The sequence below is a fragment of the Dendrobates tinctorius genome, unplaced genomic scaffold (assembly GCF_039654945.1).
Source record: "Dendrobates tinctorius isolate UK_male_01 unplaced genomic scaffold, ASM3965494v1 ptg000086l, whole genome shotgun sequence".
Classification (NCBI taxonomy): Eukaryota; Metazoa; Chordata; class Amphibia; order Anura; family Dendrobatidae; genus Dendrobates; species Dendrobates tinctorius.
In genome coordinates, this window is record NW_027361754.1 from 17,469,850 (window position 1) to 17,485,781 (window position 15,932).

The 15,932-nt window shown below is 43.0% G+C and overlaps 1 protein-coding gene across 1 annotated transcript; it reads right to left on the reverse strand.

Annotated features, from left to right (window-relative positions):
- Nucleotides 1-4,012: 4,012 nt before the first annotated feature.
- LOC141097725 (indolethylamine N-methyltransferase-like) lies at nt 4,013-11,711 on the reverse strand. The gene is made up of 3 exons (XM_073585099.1): nt 11,521-11,711; nt 6,219-6,426; nt 4,013-5,655 (listed from the first exon to the last, which is right to left on the reverse strand). Exons 1-3 carry the CDS (start codon nt 11,672-11,674, stop codon nt 5,232-5,234), a joined length of 786 nt encoding a protein of 261 aa, XP_073441200.1. The 5' UTR covers nt 11,675-11,711; the 3' UTR covers nt 4,013-5,231.
- Between the last annotated feature and the right edge of the window lie 4,221 nt (nt 11,712-15,932).

The window sequence follows — 15,932 nt, forward strand, 5'->3', positions numbered from 1 at the left end:
GAAGTATTATCTCAGGCCCAGTATAGATTACACCTCAATGTAGCAGGCTGAAATTGGCTGGTGTATGACAAAGTACAAGGTGTATATCGTATTGGGGAGAATTTGAATCTCCCTACTGATTTTAGGAGGCTGAACTATTATCTCATGCCCACTATAGATTACACCTCAATTTAACAGGCAGAAATAGGCTGGTGTATGACCAGGCACAAGGTGTGTATATAGTATTGGGGAGAATTGTAAGCTCCCTAGAGATTTTAGGAGGCTGACAGTGATGCTCTCAGTCCACGTATGGATGCAGGCAGCCTAATAAGCAGGACTGCTGCACACAAAAGTGTGGAAAAATGAACGCTTGGTAACTGTGCAGAAAAGAGGAAGAAAAGTATTTTTGCTTTTAAAAAAGCAGTTTGCACAGCAGTGTGCAAACAGCAATACAGCTATCAGGGAGCCTTATAAGGCAGTCTAATAACCAACAGAGCTGATGCACAAAAATATATCCTCCCTTGTCACTGCACACAAACTGTTGTGTTGTACAGTGGAAATCGCTAGCAGCAGAAGCAGTTTTTTTGTTCTTCTTCCCTGCCTAACACTCTCCCTTATTCAGAATCAGCAGCTGCAACCTCTCCCTAATGCTAAGATCAGCAGAAGTAAGATGGCGGTTGGCATGCACGCCCTTTTATAGCCCCTGTGATGCCACACAAAGCAAGCCAATCACTTGCATGCCCTTCTCAAAGATGGTGGTGACCGATGCCTATGTCATTGCGTTGCCCACAGTGTGCGTCCTCCAACATTGGCTGAAAAAGGGCGCTGGAAGCATCATTTGAAATGCGACTTTGGCACTCTGGACGCCGACCTCATGGCCGACCTCACGCTATGGTCGGGTTTCGTTTCATGAAACCCGACTTCAGCGAAAGTCGGTCGACTTATGAATTTGACCAACCCGTTTCGCTCAACTCTAATCTTAGGTTCTGTTTGAGCCTGAGCAGAGGCCCAGATCCCCACCACCTGCTGCAGCTGCTGAACCATCTCACCCCGCAGCACCCTGAGCTCATCGGTGAGAGGCTGAAGCATTTGGGCTAAGGCCTGTATCTGAGCCATGGCTAAGCAGGAAAAAAAAAGAAATGGGTGGGTTGGTGATAATGTCACGGGGCAGTAGTTGGAAAACAGGGGTCGAGGAACCAGGGTCCCTGAACTGCCCCTAAGGCTAAAGGAGGGCACTGACTCTCCTTACCTTGGGGGTACACTTAATGGTAGTGAGGCCCAAGTCTCCGACCTGTCCCTGTCTCCTGTTTAGCCCTGAACTACACCCCCAACCCCCTCCCCAGGAGATGAGACAGGGAATAAAGTGTACTGCACAACACCCAAAAGGAAAGGATTTCAACAGAATGGGGTAATACAAAACAGCACTTAGCTTGCTCTGCTGCAATGCTCCAGGACAGCAGAGTAGCCACTTGAAAACAGCAAAGAACTGAAGCACCACAGAACTCTGTCAGCTCCTGAACTCCAACAAGGTTGGTCTCCAAAGAGGAACAATATCACCAACAGTTAGTTGGTGCACCTGGTGAGCTTATGTAGGAAGGTGGGAGTGGTATCCACCTGCATAGGTAATTAATCACAATTCAGTAACACCAGCGGCCATCGGGGGGGGGAACTCACCAGAAGACCAACTAAACATGCAGTGACACCAGCGGCCACCGGGGGAAAAAACTAACATTAACCTCCGATGGCCAGAAAGGAAAAAAGTTTTAATATGTGAGTCCAGATCTGCAACAGATCCAAAAAAGGATCGTGACACCCTGACAATGCACACTGACAGTGTGCTCTCTTCCAAGTTCATCATTTTTCATTAGAGCCAGTGAGGGAGCGCACTGTCACTGTGCATTGAACGCAATATCACACAGTGACAAGGGAGCTCTTTTAAGCATACATCAGAATTGAGAGTCAAAGCATGCTCAATAGAGCAGAGACTAGCCCAGCCCCTGAAACAGACATCACTGATTATGCTTAATTTTTAGGATGCGGAAGACATATTGTTTCAGTATCCCAGCATGCACTGGATTTTTTCAAATGAAATGTCATCAAGTAGGAAGTATGTAAAAAAATATTAACTCAGTTCTTATGATTTTGGTAAGTGTTATGCTCATGCCTTGCAAAATTATGGTAATTTAAGTAATAAATCTGTAACTGAAATCTAGTTCAAAAATATTAGTGTGTCTGTGTTTTATTTGTTAAATTATCAAGGTGTCTTCTTGTAATTTTGTGTGCTAGTCGGACCTTCCAGCAGTCTATTCCTCATGCCCTTTTGATATGGTCCTATTAATATGTTTTCCATGATGCCACTGGCTTTGCAGAGAGAATTGATTCTCATTAGGGATGAGCGAGTAGTAAAATACTCTGACTCGCTGTACTCGTTACGAGTAGCTCCTAATACTTGGGTACTCGTAGCGAGTCCAATGTATGTCTATGAGAAATGCGAGTAATAGGCGGTGACTATATGTGCAGGTGGGGAATGTGCGGGGGTCTGTGGGACTGTGTGTGTGCGGGCTCTGCCGGGCTGATCGAGGGTCTGTGTGGGCTCTGCCGGGCTGATTGGGGGTCCGTGTGGGTTCTGCCAGACTGATCGGGGGTCTGTGCGGCACAGACCCCCGATCAGCCCGGCAGAGCTCACACAGACCCACCAATCAGCCTGGCAGAGACCGCACAGACCCCCGATCAGCCCGGCAGAGCCCGCACACACATATGAGGCTGCGTGGCTAGCCAATCACAGTAATGGCTTTACTGTGATTGGCTGACACATGCCGGGCGGTAGATCCGAATATTGCAAGGCGAGTAGTGAAATTTACTCGCTAGGATTCGAGTACTGCATTACTCGCCGAGCACCGAATCCTAACGAGTATACTCGCTCATCCCTAATTCTCATCATAATGCACTTTTAACTAAATGGAACCTCTAAAACAAGAAGACTCTATGTGTTAGGCATCTGGTTTCTCCCTCTGCACAGGAGAAATCCCATGCCTTGTCTTCTGTGGTCTCCCATTCAGTCCCGGCCGCAGCAGGGACATCGTTCCCGGCACCTTGCTCAAGCTAGTGCTGTCAGGTTCGTTGTTGCTGCCATCCCTGTTTCAGCTATAGCAGCCTGCACTAGCCAGCAGTGAGCAGCTCCTGGGACTAAGTCCCTTTTTCGCTCCACTGAGTATGCCCGTGGCTCAACCTCCCATTGAAGTTCAGGGGTCACATGCTCAGGTCCCGTGTCTGTTCTGACTGGACCATCAGGAAGGTCCCGGAAGGACGCTGCTATAAAAGGTTTGCATGGCCGCTCGGCCATGCGCTAGCATAGACTGTTATTTGTAGTTGTGTGTGTGAAGATGGATGTATGCGTTCAGGTGACTGACTCATTAAGATTCCCTCCCTCTGGTTGTGTATGTGTATAGGGTATTGGAGTTACAGTCAGCATCTACTAGTGGATTTGCTTATGTGCTATGGTGTACCCAGTCCTCAGCACCACACTTAGCGCCAGATTGTGCCATCCAGCGCAATGCACTACTGTACTGCGTCTAGCAGCAGCAACTGCCAGTGCGGCGCAGTACGCTATCTGTGCACTTTCCAAGCCCTAGTTAGGGTGGTTAGTGGCGTCCGCCAGAGCGGTGCTGTGCGCACGTGGTGCACTTAATCTATTTACTTTAGTTCCGTTCTCCTGGCATCGCAGTTGCGGTGCCGCACGCTAGTGAGTCAACAGGCTCCGGCATTTGTGCCAGCGACTCTGTGAAGTAACAGAGTTCGCTCTTGTACACACCAGGTCAGTGGTTAACCCGCCGGTGTTCAGTTAGCACTCCCGCCATTACCAAGCAGCAGTTTACCATCTCTGCACGTTGGACCCCAGGTTGCGATCCCACTTCCTTATATTTTATATTTAGTGCAATCTGCAACCCTAATACTATGGCTCAAAAAATAAGACTTTATGGCAAATAAATAGGCAAGTAGCACCAATCTGTTAAAGGAAATCACACAGTTCAACTTCAATATTACATTATTATCTTTATTACAATGTTCATATTAAGCAAAAATCAGAAGTTTCATAATACAATAAGATCTCCCAAATGATCACATTAAGTCTTGACGTTATTTTCATTTCACACAATTATCTTTACAAAAAAAGAAGCAACAACAGCGAATTTTAAGAAATTTGACCTCTATGTCTCTGTGGAAGATTATCATCTCCTTAAAAGAGAAGTATCTACAGTAATTGATTTAAAGATATTTTGTAAAAAATAAATAAAAAAATTTTGGAGCTAAAGCAAATGATTTTAAAACCTAGACATTTTTTAAATGTAGTTGCTTAATTTGAGAATTTTTAAAATGAACCCTTTGGAAATTATTGTTAAATACTTATTTTGGACATTAGATTTTATTGCATAAAATTAGCAGGATTTTGTAAAATGTATCTAGTTAGATAAAATCTTGGAACAAGCACTGTAAGGGTACCGTTACACTTAGTGATGCACCAGCGATCCCAACAATGATATGGATCGCTGGTGCTTCGCTAAGTGGTCGCTAGTGAGCTGCTACACAGGCAGATCTCACCAGCGACATCGCTGGGGTCGGGGGTCGCTACTTACCTGTCAAATGAGGCGATCCTGACGTCCTCCCGCCCGTGTCCACGCGTCGCTCGTCAGTGCCACAGGAAGCCCAGCAGGAAGCTGACGACGAGAAATGATCCAGGAAGTTCTCACGCGACCAGCGATAATTAGCGGGGGAGCCGGTCGGAGGTAAGTATCACATGTAGCGATATCGCTAGCAATATCGCTGCTACATCACAAAATCGGTGACTTTACAGCGATATTGCTAGCGATATCGCAGTGTGTAACGGGGGCTTTAGAATTTAAGTTGTCTTGCATACAAATTCCTGACATAATGGCTTAAAAGAATTGAATCATGAAAGCCGCTGGATATGTGATAACTTGGTGAACGTTTTGAATGGAGCGGTGGTCCCACATCACTTAATTCATCTTCTATGGGACTTAGCTGTCTGTGGAACAGACAGTAAATGGAGTGATGGAGCATATGTGGGATCACTGCTCAATGCTAATAAGATACTTCAGAGCCCCGTTCATGGGATCATTGGAAGTTAAAGTGATTGGATCCCAGCTATCACCAATTTTTAATTTATCCTTATCTATAAGCAAAAATTTGCTTTTATGGCCCAACTTCTTTAATTTTTAAATTGCTACTCAGACCTATTTCTCTTTGTGAGCTTCAATGAATATGACGCCCTTATGGTCAAGAAGATCACTTACAGCCTTCCTCTTGAAAATCTCAACACGATCAATAACAAAGCCGTCTCCAACCAGAGCTTTCTTGACAAAATTCTCATCAAAATTGACATAATGGAACTTGTGTTTCCCGATTGTGTAATATGTGGCATCTAAACACCCAAGGAATATGAGGTGTCCTCCGGGTTTTAGCAACCCTGAGAACTTCTTGAGATTTCTGATGAAACCATCTTTATCCTTACTGACAACTTCCAAGAGAAAAGCACAGATGATACAATCGCCTGGTGGCAAGATGATCGGATCCATCATATTATCTTTATTGATATCACATTTCACAACATGTTGGATGGCGATTTTAATTTTCTCTTCTTTTTCCTGTAACTTCTCACTGAAAGAAAAAATTAAGATAGTGATTGTTCCTTTTTTTTCTTTTCAAAAGGCAAAACATAAGATCAGTAATTAGCTGTGGACGAATGGCTTCCAAATATACAGAATTGTTGATACCAAGGCTGGTGTACTAAGTTACTTCTCATTTTAGCCACTGTTTTACAGGTATTTATAATTCCGAAGAATGATATTTATGGACAAATGCTATTTGATTTTGAATAGGCTAACACTGCACAAATAGAATATTTGCATGACCCATGGTCATAGCTACCATCATGTGTCTTAACATCAGAATAAATTGCAAGCAAAGTAGCCTAGCAATGTGCACTGATGATGTGCAGCACATATATTACATGGCATAACAATGTCATGCATGTATCGGGAACGGCATTAGGGTAGGAGGAGAATCTAAAGGTTTTTTATTTTACACTGGGATTACAGAATTTAGGAAAGTGTTGTCCAAAAGGTCAACAATCCTTTTAAGTTTGTTCTTCTGGCAGCAGAAAGATTACAATATAAACTGGGTAGATAGTAGATCCGCTTGCTATTTACTTTTCATCTCACCTTTCTCCTTCTATGTCTGCATGAAGTTTTGTGGCATGGCCCCAACTAAATGCTCCGGTTCTTGAGTCCACCCATCTTTTTAGTTCCATGATGCATCTGTCATTGATTTTCAGCACTATGACATTTTTGAAAAAGTCACAGGCCGCATATAAATGATGAATCATGGAACCAACACTGAGGTCAATCAAGATGTCTCCTTTAATATGACCTGAAAAAAATGCAAATGTTCGAAACCCGATGTGAAACTCGCATAAATGTAGTGTAGATAAACAATGATGTGCTTATATAACTTCCACAAAAAGTAATTAATACAAAATTATTAAATATTTTATTCTCTGGTTAGACCGCACATGGAGTACTGTGTACAGTTTTGGGCACCTGTGCTCAGGAAGGAAATAATGGAACTAGAGCGGGTACAAAGGAGGGCAACAAAATTAATAAAGGGGATGGGGGAACTACAATACCCAGAGAGATTAGCAAAATTAGGATTATTTAGTCTAGAAAAAAGACGACTGAGGGGCGATCTAATAACCATGTATAAGTATATAAGGGGACAATACAAATATCTCTCCGAGGATCTGTTTATACCAAGGAAGGTCACAAGGGGGCATTCTCTGCGTCTGGAGGAGAAAAGGTTTTTCCACCAACATAGAAGAGGATTCTTTACTCTTAGGGCAGTGAGAATCTGGAATTCCCTGCCTGAGGAGGTGGTGATGGCGAACTCAGTCGAAGGGTTCAAGAGAGGCCTGGATGTCTTCCTGGAGCGTAACAATATTGTATCTTACAGTTATTGTTAGGTTCTTTAGAAGGATGTAGATCTGGGGATTTATTCTGACAGAATTTTATAGGCTGAACTGGATGGACTAATGTCTTTTTTTGGCCTTACTAACTATGTTACTATGTTACTATGTATATTCATAATAACTAAAATAAGAATAATATCATAAATTATCCTAAAGTTCTATGTGGGTGAAATTTTGAGGCATTAAAACCCTCCTGCATTTTTTAGATATACTACCATAATTCACCCATTTCATGTACAGCACCATGGAATTAATGGTGTTATATAAATTAATAATAATAATAATAATTAACAAAGTTGCACTCTGTAGCGCTATAGCATGCAAATATAAAATTTATGAAACTTGAATTGCATTACTGCTCTAGAAAATTTCTGCTCTTGAAAAATAGAAATATTGAGAATACTTAGCACACCAATTGGTAAATTCATGTTTACCCGGAAGCCACGATAAGGCGATTCGATCAAAAATTTTATAAAATATCAGAAATTTCAAGAAATCCTCTTTAAATGCCATATCTGGTTTATCTGACATATAGTGCTCCAAATGTTGTCTGGAATCAAAGCCAGATTCATGATAGAGCTTGTAGTCTCTGGAATCCATCGTCTAATCTTGTATTACAGACAGTATGACTCTCTGTAACACTGATCACTAGTGTTGAGCATTCCGATACCGCAAGTATCGGGTATCGGCCGATACTTGCTGTATCGGAATTCCGATACCGACTTCCGATATTTTTTCAATATCGGAATTCGGCATCGGAATCGGAAGTTCAGTTGATTGACGGCCTGACGTCATCATGATGCGCGGTGTGTGCGCATCATGATGCGCCGTCATTTCGGGCCTTCCGGGGGTCTCTGCCGGCCTGCCGGGGGGCTGTGCCGGCCTGCCGGGGGGCTGTGTGGGCTGCCCGGGGTCTGTACCGGCCTGCCGGGGGGCTGTGCCGGCCTGCCGGTGGTCTGTGCACCCTGTGGGGGTCTGTACCGGCCTGCCGGGGGGCTGTGCCGGCCTGCCGGGGGGCTGTGCTGATGTCCGGGGGTCTGTGCAAGCATCGTCCGATGGGACTACAAGTCCCATCGGGCGATGCCTGCTACCATGACAGTGATTGACACATTAGCCAATGATGGGACAGTAGTAGTCCCATCATCCGGCTAATGTGTTAAATGTTAAAAAAAAAAAAAAAAATACTACATACATACTACATGCATGCTACATACATACTACATGCTACATACATACTACATATATACTACATGCATGCTACATACATACTACATGCTACATACATACTACATATATACTACATACATACTACATACATGCTACATACATACTACATGCATGCTACATACATACTACATGCTACATACATACTACATGCTACATACATACTACATATACTACATACATGCTACATACATACTGCATGCTACATACATACTACATACATACTACATGCATGCTACATACATACTACATATATACTACATGCATGCTACATACATACTACATGCTACATACATACTACATATATACTACATACATACTACATACATGCTACATACATACTGCATGCTACATACATACTACATACATACTACATACATACTACATGCATGCTACATACATACTACATGCATGCTACATGCATGCTACATACATACTACATGCTACATACATACCACATACATACCACATACATACTACATACATACTACATACTACATATATACTACATGCATGCTACATACATACTACATGCTACATACATACCACATACATACTACATACATACTACATACTACATATATACTACATGCATGCTACATACATACTACATGCTACATACATACCACATACATACTACATACATACTACATACATACTACATATATACTACATACATGCTACATACATACTACATGCTACATACATACCACATACATACTACATACATGCTACATATATACTACATGCATGCTACATACATACTACATATATACTACATGCATGCTACATACATACTACATGCTACATGCATGCTACATACATACTACATACATACTACATGCTACATACATACCACATATATACTACATACATACAATACATTCATACAATACATACATAGACATACAGTACATATAACATAGAGTAACATACTTACCAATACTTGTCACATTGTTCCCCGAAGCCATTGTCTTTTCCGGAATAAATATTAACATAACAAACCACAAAAATACTCACCCACGATCCGAAGCAGTCCACGAGTGTGTCCCACGACGATCTTGGGTAGAGAACTGCAGCATCAGATGATGCTGCCGTTCTCTACGGGCTGCAGGAATCCAATGACGGAAGGTAGGTATCCTTCCGCACTGTATTCCTCCGCCACTTAAAAAAAAAAAAAGTCCCTAGTCTCACTTTATGCCATTGCTGCGTGGGAAATTCCCACACAGCAATGGCATAAAGTGAGACTAGGGACTTTTTTTTTTTTTTTAAGTGGCGGAGGAATACAGTGCGGAAGGATACCTACCTTCCGTCATTGGATTCCTGCAGCCCGTAGAGAACGGCAGCAACAGCTGATGCTGCAGTTCTCTACCCAAGATCGTCGTGGGACACACTCGTGGACTGCTTCGGATCGTGGGTGAGTATTTTTGTGGTTTGTTATGTTAATATTTATTCCGGAAAAGACAATGGCTTCGGGGAACAATGTGACAAGTATTGGTAAGTATGTTACTCTATGTTATATGTACTGTATGTCTATGTATGTATTGTATGAATGTATTGTATGTATGTAGTATATATGTGGTATGTATGTAGCATGTAGTATGTATGTAGTATGTATGTAGCATGCATGTAGCATGTAGTATGTATGTAGCATGCATGTAGTATATATGTAGTATGTATGTAGCATGCATGTAGTATATATGTAGCATGTATGTAGTATGTATGTGGTATGTATGTAGCATGTAGTATGTATGTAGCATGTATGTAGTATGTATGTAGTATGTATGTAGTATGTATGTGGTATGTATGTAGCATGTAGTATGTATGTAGCATGCATGTAGTATATATGTAGTATGTATGTAGCATGTAGTATGTATGTGGTATGTATGTAGCATGTAGTATGTATGTAGCATGCATGTAGTATATATGTAGCATGTAGTATGTATGTAGTATGTATGTGGTATGTATGTAGCATGTAGTATGTATGTAGCATGCATGTAGTATGTATGTAGCATGCATGTAGTATGTATGTAGCATGCATGTAGTATGTATGTAGTATGTATGTATTATGTATGTAGCATGCAGTATGTATGTAGCATGTATGTAGTATGTATGTAGTATATATGTAGTATGTATGTAGCATGTAGTATGTATGTAGCATGCATGTAGTATATATGTAGTATGTATGTAGCATGCATGTAGTATGTATGTAGTATGTATGTAGTATGTATGTAGCATGCAGTATGTATGTAGCATGTATGTAGTATATATGTAGTATGTATGTAGCATGTAGTATGTATGTAGCATGCATGTAGTATGTATGTAGTATTTTTTTTTTTTTTTTTTTTTTTTTTTAACATTTAACACATTAGCCGGATGATGGGACTACTACTGTCCCATCATTGGCTAATGTGTCAATCACTGTCATGGTAGCAGGCATCGCCCGATGGGACTTGTAGTCCCATCGGACGATGCCTGCACAGACCCCCGGAGCCTGCACAGCCCCCCGGCAGGCCGGCACAGCCCCCCGGCAGGCCGGCACAGCCCCCCGGAGCCTGCACAGCCCCCCGGCAGGCCGGCACAGCCCCCCGGCAGGCCGGCACAGCCCCCCGGAGCCTGCACAGACCACCGGCAGGCCGGCACAGACCACCGGAGCCTGCACAGACCCCCTGGCAGGCCGGCACAGCCCCCCGAAAGGCCCGTACAGACCCCAGAGAGGCTGTACAAGGGCAGGAAAGGGTTTTTCTTATTCCGATACCGGAAGTCCCATAGACTTGAATGGGACTTCCGGTATCGGAATCGGCGATACCGATACTTTTTTTAAAGATCGGCCGATACCATCCGATACGATACTTTGAAGTATCGGACGGTATCGCTCAACTCTACTGATCACCTATTCTGCCCATGCAGTAATACGGTGCAGGTTTTGTCACCTGGAAAAGGTGGATGGAAAACTGTCATGGTATCTGCCCAGAGGGAAATATGTGTCCTAAGGCGATTCTACTTTGAATGATTACAGCTTGTTATACCGGTTCTCACAAAACCTTAAAAAAGTCTTCACAGGGATCAACTACAATATTGTAGCATTGAAATTATTAGAACTGAATTTAATGATCCATAATATGCTCTTAAGTTTGTTTTTTATTAAATAACAAAAAACGAGAAATTATTAATCCTATCGCCTCTCTCCCCTCCAGGACTCCAAGCAGCGTAAGGACACAAGGTAATTAGTAAAAGCATGAAAAAATATTCATAAAATATCAGAAGATACTTACCCCCTATGAAAGTTTTTCTTAGATTTTCAATGGGAAATTTCAAGAAATCCTCTTCAAATACCATGCCTTCGCTATCTGATATATAGTGCTCCAAATGTTGTCTGGAATCAAAGCCAAATTCATGATAGAACTTATAGTCTTTGGAATCCATCATCTAATCTTGTATCACAGACAGGATGATTCTCTGTAAACTCAAGACCTTTATATAGTTACTAAAAATCAATTTGCAATTTTCATAAGTTGGTAAACATGACTAATCACATCATGAGTTGTTTTCCTGGGTCAGTCATGGGAATATGTTATAATTAATGCATAGCAAATGGAACACTGTTAAATGGAACCTGTCACCTCATTTTTCAGCTATAAGCTGTGGCCACTGCCTTTGGGGGCTTATCTACAGCATTCTAGAATCTAACCTGAAAGATAAGAAAAACAAGTTTTATTATACTCAATAATGTGACCCGTGGAAGCGCTTGTTCTGCGCCAAATGATCGTCGTTACATCTTTGTAGCACCCGTTCTCCCATTAAATATGCTTTTACAATAAAGTCTTGACTTCTCTGCCCAGTGAGTGCCATTCCTTCTGTACTTTTGCAATATGGATTTATTATATTCCATATATAGGTAAGTGTAATAAAACTTGTATTAAGTTAAAGGGGCCAAATAATATTGCACACCCCACTTTTCAGCTTTTGAATTTCCGCAAAAATTTAAAATAAACAATAAATTTCGCTCAACTTCACAATTGTGTTCCACTTGTTGTTGATTCTTCACCAAAAATTTACATTTGGTATCTTTATGTTTGAAGCATATGTGGGAAAAGGTTGAAAAGTTCCAGAGGGCTGAATACTTTCGCAAGGCACCGTATTTGTATATATATATATATATATATATATATATATATATATATAGTATATTATATACAGTGCTGTGCAAATTAATTGGGGCAAAGCATTTTTTTAAGCAAAATTGTAAGTTGGTTACCAGTCAGTGATTTAAACCAGTTTTAACTGCTCTGAACAGGTGTGAGTGCCTGTTAATGTTGATGATTATGGCTTACAGCCAATGCAAGCCCAAAAGCCATTATCTCAGTATCTTAGAATACTTTATAACACCAGCATGCTTCCATCTGCCAACAAGCTTTTTGGAGATGGAAATTTCATTCTCCAACAGGACTTGGCACCTGACCACACTGCCAAAAGTACCAATGACAGGTTTGAAAACAACAGTATCACTGTGCTTGATTGGGCAGCAAACTCGCCTGACCTTAACCCCATAGAGAATCTATGGGGTATTGTCAAGAGGAAGATGAGAGACACCAGACGCAATAATGCAGATGAGCTACAGGCTGCTATCAAAGCAACCTGGGCTTCCATAACCCCTCAGCAGTGCCACAGGCTGATTGCCTCCATGCCACGCCACAATGATGCAGTAATTAATGCAAAAGGAGCTTCGACCAAGAATTGAGTGCATTTACTGAACCTCCATTTCAGTAGGCCAACATTTCGGATTTTAAAATCATTTTTTCAAGCTGGTCTTATAAAGTATTCTAACTTACTGAGATAATGACTTTTGGGTTTTTATTTGCTGTAAGCCATGATCATCAACATTAACAGAAAAAACACTTGAAATAGATCACTCTGTTTGTAGTGGCTCTATATAATATATGAGGCTCACATTTTGCATTGAAGAACTGAAGTAAATTAACTTTTTGATGATATTCAAATTTTGTGAGAAGCACGTGTGTGTGTGTGTGTGTGTGTGTGTGTGTGTGTGTGTGTGTGTGTGTGTGTGTGTATATATATACAATTGCATTTAAACCATATTGCTGTATAATCTCGGAGGTAAATTACAAAAAATTTCCATTTATGCAACCATGGATTTTTGTAATATACAAGTAAAACAATTCTTATATCACACTGAACCATTGTCTCATTGTGAGAAGACTGCAGGCACATAGGATGCAGTAACGGACTGTACACAGACCAAGGGTAAAAGGGGTTTATTATACAGTAGAAACTCCATGCAGGGAGAAAACGGAGGAATAATATTCCCTAATACAGCAAAAGGCTAATGGGGATAACTTAAGGAACAGGGACAAGTAAAGCCGACAATACAATAAAATAATAACTTATCATTCAGGTGCCAGTCATGGTTGAACTTCTGTCTGTGACTCGTGCTGCTTAGAGTGCGTCGCAGTGGGGGTCTGTCACAATCTTGAGGTAAATGATGTAGTATCTTTTGAAGTTGGCGGTGTCCTCCCATGGTCCTGAAGATGGCGGCGAATCCTTGGGATCCTGATACAGGTCTTGGGTCCAGCAGATGAGGTGATGAAGAGGGATACGTCCTTATCCTCAGCGGTGAGTGTCCCAACACTACGGAGATTTGCAGCACTGCCCAAACACAGGTTACAATGGGCAGCCCAGTTCGCTGTGCCAAATTGACACGCGCCTAAGTCCCGTTCACAGACCTTGTCTCTCAAGGTCAGTACTGTCAGCGGGGACGGCTGTGGCAGCATTGTTGGCTGTGTCAGCGGTCTCAGCGAGGGCAATGATGTCAGCTGGGACATAGATATCTGAGCGGTACTCTGTCAATGGTCTTCTGTCAAACCGCTCTGCCATCCCAGGCTCTGCTCTGCTCTGCCCAGATGCTTCTCAGCTGATTTTACCTCACAGGCCTTCCATGCACCCAAAGTTCCCACCCAAACAGTCTGGTCACTCACACGCTGCAGCTCTGTCTGCTTAGCCACACACCCTTTTCTCAAACACAGAGTACAGTCTGGAGTCTCAAGCTTTCTACCCCGCAATATAGGTGACAGCCCCGATATGCTGTAATGTCTATTGTCTGTACAAATCCCCTCTGAAATGTAAAGTGCTGCGGAATATGTCGGCGCTATAAAAATAAAATTTATTATTATTATTATTATTATGGTTCCGGACCCTTTGCGGAGGAGACATGTCTAGTTAGTTCCTTCTCCTTATTGTTAGGCATCTGTGTTCTGCGTCTGCTCTGCAGGAATCCAGAGTCTCACATTCTGCGGTCTCCTGCTGTCTATCTACTGCAGAGAAGATTACTTTGCAGCAGACCGCTCCAGAGACTAAGTTCCTCTGTGCTCCTATTGGGCATGCTCACGAGGTGATCTCCCATTGGAGATCGGGAGTCATGTGCCCAGGTCCTGCTCCAGATCTCACTGGTCCATCTCGGAGATCTGGAAGGTCCCGCACGGCTATAAAAAGCGTGCATGACCATTCGGCCATGCGCTAGTATAGACTTTTCAAGCTAATGTGCGAATGGTGACGGATGTATGACTCTGGTGACTGACTCATTTGAAACCCCTTCCCTCTGATATTACGCATGTGGATAGGGAATTAGTGCAGCAGTCAGAGCCAGTCAGTGGCAAGCCTTAGGCCACTGTGCACACCGCACCTCTACTCTAGCGTCCGACATTGCACCTGCTTCCTAGCTTTATCGACTAGCGGCCGTGCCCTATGGCGCGCTGCAGTTGCAGCCCTCCTTGGCATCCGCAGTAGCGACGCCGCACACATGGTAGGTCTAGACGGATGCAGCTCCTCTGCCTTGGGTCCTGCTCCTGTGACCAGATACTGTGTGTGCATTTCCCTGTGGTCTGTGACACTAACAGGCTCAGCATTTTTGTATGTTTATGTTGCGGCGCCTCTGTGTGTGAACAGCGCCCGCTTTGCGCACTTCGGGTGAAGTCTAACCCGTGCGCATTATACCGCCATATTGCTCGTCTGTCATTACCTAGCAGCGGTGTAACATCTACTGCACGGTGGACCCCGAGCGGCGAACGCACTTTATTATTTATTTTTATTTAGTGCGTTCCCCCGTTCCTAACATTATACTAGCGCCAGGGTCTGGCTAGTAATGGCAGATCAGCAGCAACTCCTTTAGTGCATTCGCCAGCTAGAGGGGCGGTTGCCTACTCTTGAGAGTGTTGTCTCAGTGGCGAAGTCTTCGGAGGATGCTGTACAGGTGACCACAGAGGCAGTTTCACGTACGTCCACGTTCTCTCCTGCGCCGACAGTTTCCCGCCTCCCGTTGCCCGATAAATTTTCGGGCGATTGCGCCTCCTGTAGGGGTTTCGTGAGCCAGTGCTCTATCCAGCTGGAGTTACTGGCTGCGCGATTCCCTACGGAACGGGCTAAGGTGGGGTTTATTATTTCCCTTCTGTCGGGCAGGGCGTTGGAGTGGGCCACGCCACTGTGGGAGCGTGGTGACCCTGAGGTTTGGACCGCTGCTCAGTTCTTAATATCTATCAAGCAGGTTTTCCTGGGACCATGGGTCATGCACGATACCTCTCTTCAGCTCCTTGCATTAACTCAGGGATCCCTCTCGGCCAGTATGCCGTTCGTTTTCGGACACTGGCTTCCGAGCTGAAGTGGTCTGATAGAG

Coding starts and splice junctions, on each gene's coding strand:
- LOC141097725 (XM_073585099.1), bottom strand. CDS start 11,674: ATGATGGATTCCAAAGACTATAAGTTCTATCATGAATTTGGCTTTGAT. Junction 6,427..11,520: donor AAGAAAAACTTTCATAGGGG/GTAAGTATCTTC, acceptor CATTTTTTTCAG/GTCATATTAAAGGAGACATC. Junction 5,656..6,218: donor GCAGACATAGAAGGAGAAAG/GTGAGATGAAAA, acceptor TTTTTCTTTCAG/TGAGAAGTTACAGGAAAAAG.